The sequence below is a fragment of the Pempheris klunzingeri genome, chromosome 10 (assembly GCF_042242105.1).
Source record: "Pempheris klunzingeri isolate RE-2024b chromosome 10, fPemKlu1.hap1, whole genome shotgun sequence".
NCBI lineage: Eukaryota > Metazoa > Chordata > Actinopteri > Acropomatiformes > Pempheridae > Pempheris > Pempheris klunzingeri.
Window position 1 is genome coordinate 18,108,144 of NC_092021.1, and position 15,833 is coordinate 18,123,976.

General features: G+C 39.4%; 1 protein-coding gene across 1 annotated transcript; it reads right to left on the reverse strand.

Annotated features, from left to right (window-relative positions):
• Positions 1 to 550: 550 nt before the first annotated feature.
• On the reverse strand, positions 551 to 15,246 carry stk24a (serine/threonine kinase 24a (STE20 homolog, yeast)). The gene is made up of 11 exons (XM_070837771.1): positions 14,779 to 15,246; positions 10,668 to 10,898; positions 8,851 to 8,907; positions 8,577 to 8,685; positions 7,640 to 7,797; positions 6,475 to 6,660; positions 6,224 to 6,369; positions 5,999 to 6,131; positions 5,451 to 5,519; positions 5,095 to 5,231; positions 551 to 3,835 (listed from the first exon to the last, which is right to left on the reverse strand). Exons 1-11 carry the CDS (start codon positions 14,818 to 14,820, stop codon positions 3,802 to 3,804), a joined length of 1,302 nt encoding a protein of 433 aa, XP_070693872.1. The 5' UTR covers positions 14,821 to 15,246; the 3' UTR covers positions 551 to 3,801.
• Between the last annotated feature and the right edge of the window lie 587 nt (positions 15,247 to 15,833).

Consider the following 15,833-nt stretch of genomic DNA (forward strand, 5'->3'; position numbering starts at 1 on the left):
AAATCTGTAAAATGTCTAAAAGATGAATTCAAACTGCATAAATTCAGATAGATGGTTTTCAAATTTTAAAAATAGTTGTGCTATAAATTGTGATATCTAAATTTCCACATCAAACAGCCTCAGGAGTGGTTAACTTTATTATATACAATTTTATTATATCTTTGGTTTTAAAATTCAAATTATTACAGTCCCATTGGCATAAATCTTTACTTCTCCCATCCAACCTACAGGGTGCAGTCACCCGGAGTCTCCATGTATATATAATCCTAATAAAAAAAATATTCTGATGGGGGTTTCTTGACTAAATCTTAAAAGTAGGTTTTGTATTATCTTGTAAAGTGTATCTTTAGGAGTGTTGTTCATATAATTTCAAGCACCTCAATTAAAAATAAAGACTGCAATACAGAACCACAATATGAAAAGGGATGATATTTTCTAGAGGCGCTTAAACGTTCTGTCTCACAGTTAATTCAAAAAGTCGTTGCTGCGAGCAAATTTCAAATAAGGTCACGTGAAGACGTACGACTCGGTCAAACAATGGCAGAACTGATCAAATTTGTACTGGATTTTTATTTTTCCTTAATCATTTGACAACTTTCAATAAACCCAACAGCACTGTCCTGAATTAGCAAACATGTATACTGGACTATAAACTGTCAGCAGAGTCACACAAAATGAATCATTTTAAGTGATTGCTATCCAGTGTTTACTGAAACTTTAACACATCACAGAACCAATACTTTACTCCTTCTATTACATAATACTGCTCTTTTGGGTTATAAAAATAGTTTAATAGAATATATGCCTACTTGTGCTAAGAAATTACTCCTGGCGATCACACTGCTTTATTGCCATATAACACACAAAGGGGGTAAAAAGAAATTAAACTGGTGTGATTGCAACATAAAATTGAAGCTCTTTTTAAGTACCTTTCTTTTAAAAACCAAAATAAATCTGCAAAGTGCAACACAAAAGATAGAGGAGTCTTAGTAGACTGTGTAAAAGGTGCAAGTTGTATTGAATTTGTCTCAGTTTGTGATGGGGGGGCTTACATGGCACATATCACATGAGAAGTCTGAATAAACAGCGGAGCACTTTTTCACAGAAGAGCAGAAACCAAAAAGGAAATCATCGAGTCTGGTACCTTTTCCTGATTTGGTTTCTGCTTATTCACTACAGCGACAGATTTGACTTTTACTCTTTGAACTGTGCATTACACCAAATGTTCTGCTTACATGATACAAGAGAAATTAAAGAGTGAAAAGAACGTTTGTTGGCCAACATTAGCTCTCATGTAGACTAACTATGGGAAATGTTAAACTTCGGCCGGTTAGATTATCTTAGCACAAAGCATGCAAACAGCTGGCCTGGCCCTGTCGAGAATAGACAAACCAGCCAACCTCCACCTCTAATACTCAATAATCAATATGTTATATGTCATTTGTTCAATCTGTACAAAGCCCGAAGTGTAAAAGCAACAAATCGGCTTTTTTTGGCTCCAGGAAGTTACTGGTCCCAACCAAGAAATAGCCTGGCTCATAAGATAACTGTCGTTTTGCACTTCGGTTTTCATTCAGATTAAACAAACATGTAACACATGACTTAGTGAGCTTTACATGTGCTGGCAGGTGTATTTTATTACCTCTGGACAGAGCCAGGCTAATGTTTCCCCTCATTTCAAGTCTCTGTGCTAAGCTAACGGGCTGTAGCCTTTTATTGAACTTAGAAGTGAGAGAACATCAATATTCTTGTCCAACTCTCCCAAAAAACGGTGAATAAAGGTATTTCCCAAAATACTGAACTATCCCTTTAACTTTCTCTGTGTGTTGTGTGCCATGTTACTGCCCCTTAGCAAAAATAATAAATCATCTGAGTCTTTAAGATTTATGAAAATTCCTCTAGTCTGACAAGAACAGTGAGTCAGTTTGTTCATGCACACATTATTCTGGCAAGAAATATTTTTTAATCCTTTATCATTTGTCTTTTTAAGTATTGCTGCATATGCATCTTAATGCCAGAGGGAGGAAACAAAAAGAAGGAATCACAACAAAAACATTTGATCTAACATTTTAAAGCTGATTCTATTCATCCCAATCTTCACAAACACTCTAAGGCTGATTCAACTCTGTTCAGGACTCAACATTCCTCCAGTCCTGCAGCAGTGTGCTACAACGCATACTGCTCAGGCCAACCAATAGGCTTTATACTGTTATACTATCATGCACATTCCTTTTAAACTACAGTCAGAAGTAGTAGCAGTGCCGCTGGTCTCTGAACACCTCCTGGCTTTATGTTAATATGTACATCTGAGAGCAGTGTCGTTTACTATGCGAGAAGAGTCTACGTCTATATGCATTTACTGTACAACTGAAAAACCTCTCACAAGTCCAAAATGGAGAGATACAGCCAGGCAAATGTTACACTGCACGACCAACTCCAGAGTCCAAGCTGTGAGACTTCAGGTGGACTTTTTCGGTCCCAGATAGCATACCTGCAAAATACTGTAAGTCTCGTGCTACTGTTTTTATGGCTACTTTGTTTATAGTCAAAGGCATTTATACTTGAAGTGCAATTAAAGCTGTAGGTACACTGAGGATATAGATGGTACCACTGCAGCTCCTAGGAAGACTAAACAGAGTCTGCTGATTTATAAACTAGACGATGGCACTGCCCTGTTAATGGAATGAATGGACGAAACCTCGGTTCATCTAACCAGTCAAAAACACACAGCAAAAAAAAAAAAAAAAAAAAAAAAAAAATTCAAATGAAATAAAAGGCAAAGTCCAAAAAACCAGCACAACTTGAGGCCTTGTGGAAGTGGGGCTGGCAAGAGAGCATCCAGTGTTTAAAACTGGCGGGGGCTTCAGCGATCCAGCCTTTTTTTTGTTTGTTTTTACATTCTCCAACATTATTACAGCCACAGCATATAGTGTGAAAACAAAAGGTTAAAGAGAATTAAGAAACGTATAATAAATCAATAGTAAAACATGATAGAGGGCAGCCATTTCCATTCACTGGATGAGTACTTAAAAAGTTTTACAACTGGAGAAATCAAAGACCGATATACAAAAGAACAAGTAGAAAGGCAAGGCAATCTCATGTATGGCCATTTTAGTCTCTCAAAATATTTACCTCACAACCATTATCTACGGTTTGCATTTGGCCATTTGTACACAGTGGTTCCATTACAAACGCTCCATTGTTTTTTCATGAAACTGTAGAAATTAGCTTATTTACAAGTGTGTACAACCACCCTATAAGAGCTCTTTCCATCTCCCAGAGGATCCAATCCACTTAAAGCAGGATACCTGAGTTTTCAATAGAATGCTTCAACCCACTCGTCACTCTTCACTGCACGTTTCACAGGATATCTCGCACAGCCACACACACATGCACACAGTTATTTAAGCTAGGTGCTTTCTCCAGAAGGATGATGAGTGTAAACCTTTGTGAAAGAGCCACAAACTCACCAAAACCAGTAACTCAAGAGTCCTTGTGGAAAGATAGCTAACTCCACCCTTAAAATTAAAACAGTTGTGAAGGAGGTATTGAGAAGGGACATCTTACAGCAGGTAGCAGTCATGGTGGCAGTTGAGTGGCTGGCCACTGACTGTCCTGAATAGGACCCTCTGGTGGTGTGCTAGCGTAAAAACAGACATTAAGTAGGCCAGGATTTGCTTCAGGCAAATGAGTGATGGAGACCTTCCTGGGAGACTTCATCCCGGCTGTGGAGGTCAGAGGAAAACATCTGACTGCTGCCACCAGGGTGGAAAACTAGAGCAGAGCTGGATGTTGCTCCTCTCACTGAGTAGCGGCTGTCTGTGGCACAGAAAACCTGACAAACATTAAAACATTAACAAGTTAATATTTACCTTCTGGACAGGCCTCGTGTTAGAAAGAGTAGAAGTCTTGAGTCACAGTGACTAATGGTCATCATACACCAGAGAGCTGTTGATGGATGCGAATGGCTAGCCACTTTACTATTCATATATCCACTCTTCTACCGGGGCCTGGCATGGTATGTTTCCCCTATGAGTGGCACGTTGTTGCATAAAATCAGCAAGGCTTACCCTCTGCACACTCAGTTTGTCAGGCTCAGCTCTGCCAGACTTAGCTTAGCATTTATCAGTCCAAGTTGTGCTGTACGCTAAATGCTAACATGCTCATTATCATTGGCAACCAATTTTTCAGATGTACTGTAATAAGTGTTGAGAAAAGGGGAAAGTTTGATTTACTGGTGTTTCTACATAAAAAAAACACCAGCTGTTAAAGTTTAAATGTCTGTTGTCATATTTTTAGCCATGGTAGCAGCTCAAGGACGACATAAAATTTTGTTCAGATGTTCACGGCCCCCTGATAAAGAAGCCTAACGACACCATGAGGTTGACATTTATGGTTTTGATTGAAATATCTCAAAAACTACTGGATGGATTAACATAAAATCTGGTACAAACACCCATGTCATGTTGCCTCAACAGTTCACTGTAATAATTTTGGAGATCCATTAACTTATATAGCTCTGTCATCAGATTAAAATCTTAATCTATCCGGTACTTTGGTTTATGACCAAGTGACCTCAGATGTACCTTGAACTGTGTTTGGCATGCTGATACATTAATCTACTAAAAATCAGCATCTTGCCACTGTGAGCATGTTCGTGTGCTGACTTTAGCATTTAGCTTGAAGCACAGCTGTGCCTACTTACACTCATAGAGCTGCTAGCACAGCTGTAGACTCAGCCTTGTTTGGTCACCAATGCAATCCATTTAATGCTGTCAAGATATTTAACTGTGGACCAAAGTATTGGATCAGTGGACTGTCAGATAGACCGATCATTCCCTCCCATTAAATTGACAGCCGAACGTCCTAGGAAACCTTCTATAAAACAGTACATCTTCATTGATGACCTCATGTTGTCCTACTGTATTAAACGAAAAGGTCAAACCAATACATTCACCTCTCCATAACTGAAAGCCTGAATACAAGTAAAATTGATTCAATTAATAGTGTCTTATGTCCTGCCTCAACATCCTGTTTCAACAGAAGAAAACATATAAGAATATAATGAGAAGTGACAATATGAACCGGCATTACCTCTGAAGTCTCTGCACTAGTTCAGCTACCAGGGAGTCACAGATCCCTGGGTGTGTTTCTTCTGCCAGGAAAATGGCCTCCCGCAGCTCCTCTGTAGCCTCTGGTTTGCCATTACTTGTCTCCCCCTTTCCTTTCAACTGTAACAATGACAGCTTTTAGAAAACAATGGAATGTGAACTTCCTAAATATTTCATTAGTAATCTCTGACTAAATAAATGCATCTGTATATACAGTAAATTTCATTCGATGTGATCACCATTGATGACTTTTTAACAACAGTTGTATGATGGGTTTATTTTAGAATATCCATTTTGAGCTGATTGGTTTAATTTGGGGTAACTGTGTGAAGCAATTACCTCAGTAAACAATGGAGAAAAGATTGTTGATAAGCTTTGTGACAAAGGCCTCTTTGGACTCTCCTGCACCTGGAAAAAAAGATGATTTTAATGTGAAATCTGAGAGACCTTTGACACACAGAGGACTGTGTTCCAATACTAATACGTAGTGTTTAGTATGCCAGAGAAAGATTTAGTCTGTCCCAATGCATAGTGCATCAAATGCAGTGTGCCAAAAATACCAAGATGTCCCACTACATCTGATCATGTTTATGCAAGCCACCAAGCCTTTCTGGCTATTCAGGCCCATAATCATAACATCTACTAAGCCATGGAGAGAACATGGAAATGACTGGACATGGCAAGACTGCGACGGATGTATGAGCAAGAAGGTCAAAGAGTCAAAGTTCAAGGCACAATGTTATGATGAAGTAGTGTGTCCCAGTTGCAAACATATGTATTTTTTAAGGGCAGCTGCAGAAAGTACTATAAGTAAAGAGAAAAAGTATGCCAACGAGAGGTACTCAACTATTAATTCATTACTCTTCTACAATGGCACATGGTCTCACCTGATTCCTTTCGAGCTCAGCGGGCTGTGCTGCTCCATTCTGAACCTTTTTTAGGTCCTTCTCCCTGATGGTGTTGAAGATCCACTTTTCATTGGCAGCATCATCTCCTCCAGATGCCTGGCCATCTGGCTCCCTACAGTGACACAGGATTTTTAGGAAAATCATCCGTGTCCTTCAAGGTGACATCTGCCATGTCATTGGATGGTGATGATGCAGACAACTTACTCGTCAGATTCGTCAGAGCTGGATTCATCCCGAGACTGCTCTGATTTCCACCTCTTATATCTGTCGATCAGCTCTGTCAGATAGGATGTCTTTTTGGCATGCCTTACAATATACTTATGTTTTAACAGCTCTTTGGCGGTCGGCCTCTATGGAAAACACACAAAACAAACAGTGAATATGAAAAGAATAGCTGTCTTTCTTTATGTACTGTGAGCTCATGACAGTATGAACAGTGAGTCCTTTAAACTTACAAAGCTAGGCTCCTTATTTAAACAGGCTTCAACAAATTCTTTCAGTGGTTTACTGTAGTTTCCTTCCAGTGTTGGTGGATTGTTCTTTGGGATGAGGAATAAGACCTTCATAGGATGAAGCTCAGAGTGGGGTGGCTCTCCTTTAGCCAGCTCTATTGCGGTTATTCCTAATGACCAGATGTCTGCCTATAAAACAAAGACGTGGGAGAAAATTATCCTCTTATTGATGCAGCAATATCTCACATGTTGCTCCATATATAGACACACTGGCACAATGCTGTGAGACATAGTGGATGTGTTGACAAGCCACGGTGACTCATGCTGTGGTTATTCCAAAAATATATACGTGGTCTTTTCTAGTCTAGAAAACCCATCTTGAAAAGTGTTTAAAAACTTGACAAAAAAAGCAAAGAACATTAAACACAGCAATGACAAGAGAAACAAAAAAAAGTTACAGATCATTTAGGAGAAATTTCATTTTGACCATTGTTCTCACCACCATTTTATTGATGCTAATTGTTGAAACAGCATGGTTATGTTTCATTTGGGTTTGACAACAGGCATTTCCTGAGGGCCTTGAGTCAAAAATATCCTTTTTATTCAGACGTATAGGATGAGTCTACTGACTCACAATCACAAACTGTACTGGACCTATTTATATGAAACAGCTGTTACATGATTAATCTCACCCATCTATCTTTTACTGATAAAAGCAAGCTTTATGTAAACCTGTGCTTTGGCCTGTATTACTTCAAGCGTTTGTCCATCTCTACTGTGTAAATGTAGAAATGATTATTGTAGGAAAAGTATAATTAGCGAGCATGAGAAACCTATTTCTACAAAGCCAATGCCACAGGTCAGCTAGCCCAATAGGAAAAACTCCCACAACTCCATATGTTCAGTCCAAGCAAGCTGATGTGGTAAACCTACAGTGAGCCTTTCAAACCAAGCTGAGCATAAAATAATTCAGCTGTCAAACTCATTAACATGTTACTGCTGTGTCACAGCACATGTGAAATGAAGTGTACATGAATGACAGATGACCTTATACATGTCTATGTTTAAAATTTAAGGCCATTAGCAGTTTATTGTTATGAATTAAAGCATTTTCTCCCAAAACTGTACATTTCTTTGGGACAAACTTGAAAGCTGGGATGATTCTGACCTTTGAATCATAGGCAGATTGCTTTATGACTTCAGGTGCCATCCAGAAAGGAGTGCCAACAAATGTGTTCCTTTTTATCTGAGTATCTGTCAGCTGGCCCGCTACTCCGAAGTCTGCCAGCTTCACATCACCTTGTTCTGACAGCAACACGTTGGCAGCTGGAAGCAAGATGGACAAAAGCATGAAATACCACCCTTAAAAACATCCATCCATCCATTATCGCATATACCGCTTATCCGTCAGGGGGGGCTGGAGCCAATCCCAGCTGACACCAAGGACTGGTCGCCAGCCAATCACAGGGCCACATACAGAGACAGAAAACCACTCACACTCACACCTACGGGCAATTTAGAGTTACCAATTAACCTAGCTTGCATGTCTTTTGGATTGCGGGAGGAAGCTGGAGTACCCAGAGAGAACCCACGCTAGCATGGGGAGAACATGCAAACTCCACACAGAAAGATTCCAGGTTCAAACCGGGATTCGAACCTGGAACCTTCTTGCTGTGAGGCAACAGTGCTAACCACCGCACCACCATGCTGCCCCCCTTAAAAACATTCAGTGCCTATATGAACATTGAGCAAAAGACATACAATAAAAGAGAAGGAAAAAAAAAAAAGGTACAGACAATGCACTGTCATGTCAATGCACTCTTGTGATGGTGTTCCATCATAACACTGAAGTGGTTGAGACAGCTAATGAAAGCTGCGCTTAGTTGAAAGAGCCTGGCTTGAATTAACATTGACTTTCACTTAAGGTTCAAGCTGTTTCACTAACACAATTCAGCTGTGTCTAATCAACCCTAGCTTGCATTGCACAAGACAAGCAAGTAGCAAATAACCGGAGGAATTAACAAGGAGATAGAGAACATGTTGTCAAGACTACACCATTTACAAGCCTGTTGTTAAAACAGGATGATGGCATGCATCCGTCTTACCTTTGATATCTCTGTGGATTTTCTTTTCAGAGTGCAGATACTCGAGTCCTTTCAGGATCTCTCTCAGAATTGTGGCAATCTGTGTTTCATCCAGTGAACCTGGTTCCAACTGACAGATAAATTAAAGGACACAGGTGAGTGTGGGGTTAACTCTGACAGATGGCACAGATAGTTTTTCCACATCAGTTAACTGTCTCAATGGCCTGTAAATCGAATTGTTTGAGGTGAGATCATCTTCAAATTGGTCATTTACTTTACTCTGATATAGACTTACCAAATCCAGGGCTGATCCTCCTCCCAAATATTCCATAATAATCCATAATTTTGTACCCTGCAAAATAAATCAGCAGTTCAGTCAGATAGTGTTCAAAGTTGCAGTAAACAGTTCACACTTTCTTTGCCCACTAACACATTTTTGGTTCAATTGTTTTTATTAAATGTTAGAGATATAATATCATATAAAAGATATAATAAACATGCAGCAAGACAGTGGAGCAGCTGCATCGTAGACTGATTTAGGCAAGTGGCCAGGTTAATGTACTGTGTGGTCAGTCTGTTAGAGAAACAGACACTTGCTACATAATACGACAGAAGGAGTCAGTTTACAATTGATCTGTGATTACTAACTGACAACAATCTGTTCAATGAATGACAGACACTCCTGTTATCAATACTTAATACTTCTATTCATTACATTTTAACATTTACAACAGGCTGGTTAATCCTTTTCTAGCAGCAGAGGACTACTACTCAATCTTAAACAAAATTAGAGCTGTACATGCTGTGGTAAACTGTTTTGTGTGTTGAGAAACAACCAGATATATCAAAACAATGTACCCCAAGTATATAAGTATAATAACAGACAGATTATGGTATGTATCGTTACTATCGCCCTAGTTTCAATTTACAGCCTACTTATTTCATTTAAGTTACTATAGGTGGCCCTATCTGGTAGAAACCCTCTGGCACACACTTGTTGATGTATTTTCTGTTTCCAGCAGCAACACCAGCAGGTTGTTTGGAACGAATTAAACAGCCATTAGCGTGATCAATGGTTGCCACCGCCACCACCATTACTGACCAGACAAGAAAAACCTGAACTGATTCAACAGAAAATAAATCTAAAAATAAAACCCCCAGTAACGCTGACAACACTTGATTCCTTAATGATCTCTAATAATAAGCTTGGTGCACTGCCAAACTAGAAAACTGTGGATCTCGACGCCAACACGTTCAAGTTTTGTAACACACACGTAAATGCATACACAGACTAAGTAAAAATACCATGCTCATGTACTACACAAATAAGCCTTAATTCTCTCCTTTAGTCAGCAGCATAACTTGAGCTAATGGACCACCACTTCTCTCCTTATGGCAGTTAAGTACCATAATATATGCTGTGAGAGGCACTCTAAGCACCATCACATGTAGAATGCCTGAAAATCTACTATAGTTACAGAATATGGTTTGCTGCTAAGTGATGCTGTCACTACAGCCATTACAGATGAACACAACACCTGACACTTTGGCTTTTTCTTTTTTCTACGAGACTATACATGGAGAAGACTGTTGTTTTGGCTCTGTGCTTTGGCACAATGAATCTGACATGAAACAGTGATTATGATGTTAAAGAGTTGACTTTCAGCTTTAAAGGTGTTTACATTTACACCAGGAAAATATCACAGGACCTGCCTTTCTATGTATAAAAAGGGCTAGGATCCCTACAGCATTCATTAAAGTAGGCACGATGACCTAATAGAGATTTATTGTGTGATTTACTGTTTTATTTCAAATCCCATCTGCTGGAGTACACAACAAAAAGAAGAAAAGATATGCCACTGTCCAAATATGTACAGAGTGCACTGTTAAAAGCCCACAAGCTATATACTACTGCAATATTGGCCAATTTCTGGTTGTCCAACAGCAATCTGTGCAATATTACACAGGCAATACTTGTTCCATTGCCCATATACATTATTCATTGACCTACATTGTGTAGACTTACAGGAACACGCTATCAACACATGCATTATGTTGAGCATGAATTATACAAATGTACTCAATGGTATGTTTCCTAAGGCTGAAGCTTACCTTAAGATAGGATCCATAGTACTTTGTGATAAAGGGACTGTCACACTGGCTGAGAACTGTGATTTCCTGTTGAATGTCTTCTATGTCATCCTCCGCTTCTTCCAGATCGATAATTTTAATAGCCACAACTTTCTGAGTCCGACTGTCGATGCCTTTAAAGACTTCACCGAAAGAGCCTTTCCCTATTCTGTCTAGCTTGGTAAAAAACTCCTCTGGATCAGCTCTGAAATTCTGTGTGACAGAGAGAAAGAATGGGAGAGAGGGAGCAGAGAGTATTTAAGTAACATAACATAGACAATTAACAAGTTAAACTCTGATGCACAAAAACATATCACAAAAAAATTCACATTTAACATAAAGGCACAGGAGGCAAAATTAGACATTCAAGCTGCTGTTACACAGGGCCACAGCTCAGCATACATACAAGCAATACAGTTCCCTCTGGCTGTCTTAACAATTTTCTTAACACCTGACACACACACATACACAGTCTCTACTTAGTAATTAAAACTTTCACTCTATGAAATTGATTCACAATAATGTTAAAACCAGTTTTGGATTTTAAAAATCTTGAGCCCTGATACTCACCATTAGGGTTACAACTATCAAAGATTCTCTTAAATTCTCTTTAACTTTTGTGATTCAAATTTCAAAGTGCCCATCACTTTGTCTCATAGTGATATCTAGACAGACCAAAGGTCCAAACCCAAAAATATTCAGTTTCCTTACATATCAGACAATACAAAAGCAGCAGTACCAGTGACTGTTTGTCATTGTTGCATGAAAAATTACTCAAATAATTAATCAGTTATCAAGATAGTTGGCAATTAATTTTCTGCTGACTGACTGATTGATTTATCTACTAATCGTTTTAGCTCTAGTCACAATCAAGGCCTGTGATCAGGCAGCAAAATATTTTATCTCTTTTAAAACTGGTCAAAAGTGAACGGTGGGCCAAGTGCCAAAAAATTTGGGAGTTGTGTATGACTGTAAAACTCACTCACATGAATAGACCAGGATTTAAAGGAGTACTCTGCTCATTTACTATTGCATTTCCATAAAGTTGGACAGTCACAAAAAATTAATAAATTGAAAAAGAATTGGCAAAATCAAAACAGCACTGACAAATATATCCTGACTTTGAGTCTCTAGTATGGGTCAAGCTTAAAATAAACACTTGACTTTGCACTTTCAACAGTTCAACCTAAACACCATTTTCTATCTGACGCTCCCTGCCTGGTAAATGCTACCATCTTTGAAACTGAACTCCTTTAGTTAGTGGGCTTTCTATCATTAATGTGTAGTCTCAAAGCACAAGCTGAGATAACCTCTGACAACATTGCCAGAGTTATTTCCTCACACTTCAGAAAACTCCTTCAGATCCATGAGTGTTTCAGTGTCTCTAAGAAGGGTGTCAATCTTGAACTGCTGTGGCAGGAACTTTTTAACAGGGTTACTGCAGGCCGTTCATTTGTTCGAATAACTTTACGACTCACTCTCTCCTGATACAATGTGTTAATGACAGCTAGCAGTCAGTGCAGGATATATTAAACAAAAAAAACTTTGAGAAATGGTCAAGCGTATTAGAGCCAACACGGATCAATTCAAATAGGCTTGGGACACCCCTACTATACAGTTTAGCTGTCCCTACTATACAGTGTATGTAGGTTGGTTAAATGTTATCTATCCTCTGCGGTTTCTCTACAACAATCAGGAAAGGTATACTAAGAAAAAATGCATTGCCCAAAAGCCAAAAACAATAATTTTATTAATTTCTGAGTAACTTAACTCAAGCAATGTGTGAAAATCAAGACCAAAATTCATAACAGCCACAGACCACATTCAGTACAGCAGCACAGAACTTAAACTAATCCACAACTTTCAATTCATCCTTTGTTCAGAAACAAATAAACCTGCACAAATGCTGTACACAATCTCTGCATGCAGACCAACCTTTTAACCTTTTCAGATCAAATTGTGTGGCTGTGAGTAACACTTAAATCATTAAGAGAGCGCAACACTGATGTACCCAAGTCTGAATGACCACCACCACCACAAAGGCTAAACAGAAACTGAAGGGCTACACCCTGATTTATTGACTGAACTAAATGGGTTATTTCCCAGTGGAGCACCAGGGAGGGAATAATGGTCTTCAAGTTGGCCAGTTCAATTTCCCTTCATGCACAGCAATCATTAGCCTAAACTGTCTGAGTAGTGTATGCAGTGCCATAATTTCCATGACAAAAATTGCACAAAAATAAGTATACACTGAAAAGCTGTATTTTTGTCAATGCATTAAAGAAAATATGAAAAAATTAAAATGCTGCAAATGATATTTCTGCAGTGTTTTAATAATAAATAACTTAATACACCCAATGATTAGTTTACCAGGTAACCCAGCCCTAAGAAGATGATCTACTGGCTCACACTGCATATTGCTTTAGCCCCCCAGAGAATAGTTTCCCGTAAAAGTGCTAATGCATGGTGGTCAAACTATATGGAAGCGATATGAGCAGCTGCACTTTGAAAAACTGGCAAAGAGGGAGCTGCTGAATTTGATAGCAAAGGGACTTTACAACAAAGAAAAATAGGCAGAGCGGTGCAGAATAAAGCAGAGTAGAAACAACACAACCAAAACACTATCATAACACTGGTGTGGTCAGTCATCCAGGTGAAAATTATAATGTCGAGCCTGACCTCTGTAAAAACAATGGGAAAAACAACAAGGGCGCTGTGGCCACAGACTACACATGATGGGAATGTACTTGCCATATCCACAGTCAGCAGGTTTACTGCGACAACTAAAGCTGCCTGAACCTCGCTCTAAAAGCATGTGTTTGATGCTCTCCCATCTGCAGCACACAACTGTGTAGCCTGGTGTCATCCACACACCACACCCTCAGGGTTGAAAACTCACTGCCAGACTGCTAACACTCCAATGCATAGTAACCTGTGGGCCCTAAACCTGTGTTTTAAGATAAGATAATATAATATTTTTATTCAGACAGAAACTGGTGAGCGGCAACAGCAGTACAAAGCAGGAAAAAGTGCAATTTGTCGGTGCATGAGGCATTCATAATTCAAAATAAAGAATAATATTGTATGCAATCGATGAAATAATCATGCATATCTTGGCTATATCACCCCAAGAGGTTGTCATTCGAACATGGATTGTTAGTGTGGCCCACTTTATACCAATCCTTCAAACAGGACATGTTCCAACTGCCAGCTGCTTCACCTCATGGAATAATTTCAATTGAACACAAGACTATCCTATAGCCTATAAACTGCCAGATTATTAAATCATGACAGTAATCATTAGCTGCAGCCATAAATTACACAGATTCACAATTTTTCTTACTTTTAATGCTCAGAAGAATAAATGACTTACCATTGGAACAATTGTCAGATTAATCAATAATGAAGATAAGAGTTGGCTGCAGCCCTAGTCAGAGCCGATAGGTGTGATAAGTGGACTGCTTTGTCAGAGTACAAATGACAAGCGGGATTTATAACCTGATATATCACCAACTGAAAGAAGTAAATTACACAGAAAGCGTCTGCATGTGGAGCATCAGTTCAGAGCTCAGAAATTGAGAAAATATTTTGACGATTTAGGTTCAAGCCAAAATGGTAAAACATTTCACGTTCTTCTTCAGGTTTTGCAAAATACAACCGTAGACACGGATAAACTGGTAGATACATAAACTTGTGCTTAAGGTAATTGTGACGGCCATTTTTTTAGTCCCCTGTTTATAAACTGGGAGCAAGCTCGGTCAGACTAAAGAGCAGAAGTTACACATCATTTGACAGCTCGTCAGTTATTAAGTACATCTGACAACAAAAACACAAACGAGACGTAAGCTTCCATATCGATATCTTGCTACACATACAGCCACATTGGACTAAAGGCACGTTTATCTTTGTAAAGCAACGGCGATGGTGTTGGATGTGATAACGATGCACGGTTCCTGCAGATAAAGTTATTTACAGGCATGCTGTTAAACCTCCGAGCTGAGGCTATGAGGAAAAGTGAAGTATAATGTCGGTCCTAACGAAATGAACGTGCCTCTGACTGTAAGCTAATAACACGATAATTCGGTGTATTTACCTGAATCCCAGGCAGTCCACTCTGAATAGGGGAATGAGCCATGGCGTCAGATCAGCAAAGATGACGCCTTTCCTCGTCTTTTTCTGCTGTCCTTCTCACAGGCTGGTTTCCTTTGACGGATACTGCAAACCCTGCGAGGATGGTTAATGCATCGAATGGAGAAGTCTTTTTTAAAAATCCCTCGGCTTGTCGGCTTGTATATCGAGCTGCCTGCCAGCCTTCTCCTCACTCGCCTTCCGCAGTTAGCGAACGTTAGCTACGCTAGCTACTTTAGCAGCTAGTTAGCAAACAGTTAGCCGGATAACTATGGCTCTGCAGACCAATACGGCCTCTTAGCGCGTGTTTCCAGGTGATAAGACTGAGGTGAGGTTTTAAAATAGTCGCACAGAGTAAATAATAGCACGCTGTTGTATAGTTGTATCGCTTGTTGTTCTATTCTCTCATCACTTTTCTCTGTCGCCTAGCGCCATCTTGGTTAATGTCATATTAATTTTCTTGTGCACCAATCAGAGCGACGGAGAGTAGACGTTGCATATGTCGTCATTCGTAAATCAGAAAACGTCACAGAGGAGGAAGGAAGTACACACAAGTGCAGGTTTCACATGTTTATGGATAAGTGTACAGGTAACAAGACAGGATTAACAACTGGCCTCGGCCTGCTTGTCAAGTTTTAGTTGTAGTTGCAGCAGTTTGGGGGTAAAAATATGTTAAACTGAAGCACAAATAAGGCTTCAGCAGTCTGAGTTAAGTGTACATCTTCCAAAGTTGTAGTCTTTTTCTAATCAAATTTCCTCTGTGTGTTAACCTAGACACCACTTCCTTGCTAAACCGCCATGGAGGCACGATGATAGAGCATAACCATGGAACATACCCAGTTGTTTCTTGACAAACTGCAATTTCTGAAGCTTTATATCAACCTTGGTTCAACTTTGGGGCGCATATGACAAAAAATGACTTTCACCCCCCCATGTCTTCCATCGGAGTAGCCTTAGGAAGAAAACAAATACAGACACTGTCACACTGTCAAGGCTCACTAGAGCACAGTTATAGAACAC

Coding starts and splice junctions, on each gene's coding strand:
- stk24a (XM_070837771.1), bottom strand. CDS start 14,820: ATGGCTCATTCCCCTATTCAGAGTGGACTGCCTGGGATTCAG. Junction 8,908..10,667: donor ACTATGGATCCTATCTTAAG/GTAAGCTTCAGC, acceptor TTTATTTTGCAG/GGTACAAAATTATGGATTAT. Junction 6,370..6,474: donor TAAATAAGGAGCCTAGCTTT/GTAAGTTTAAAG, acceptor TGTTTTCCATAG/AGGCCGACCGCCAAAGAGCT.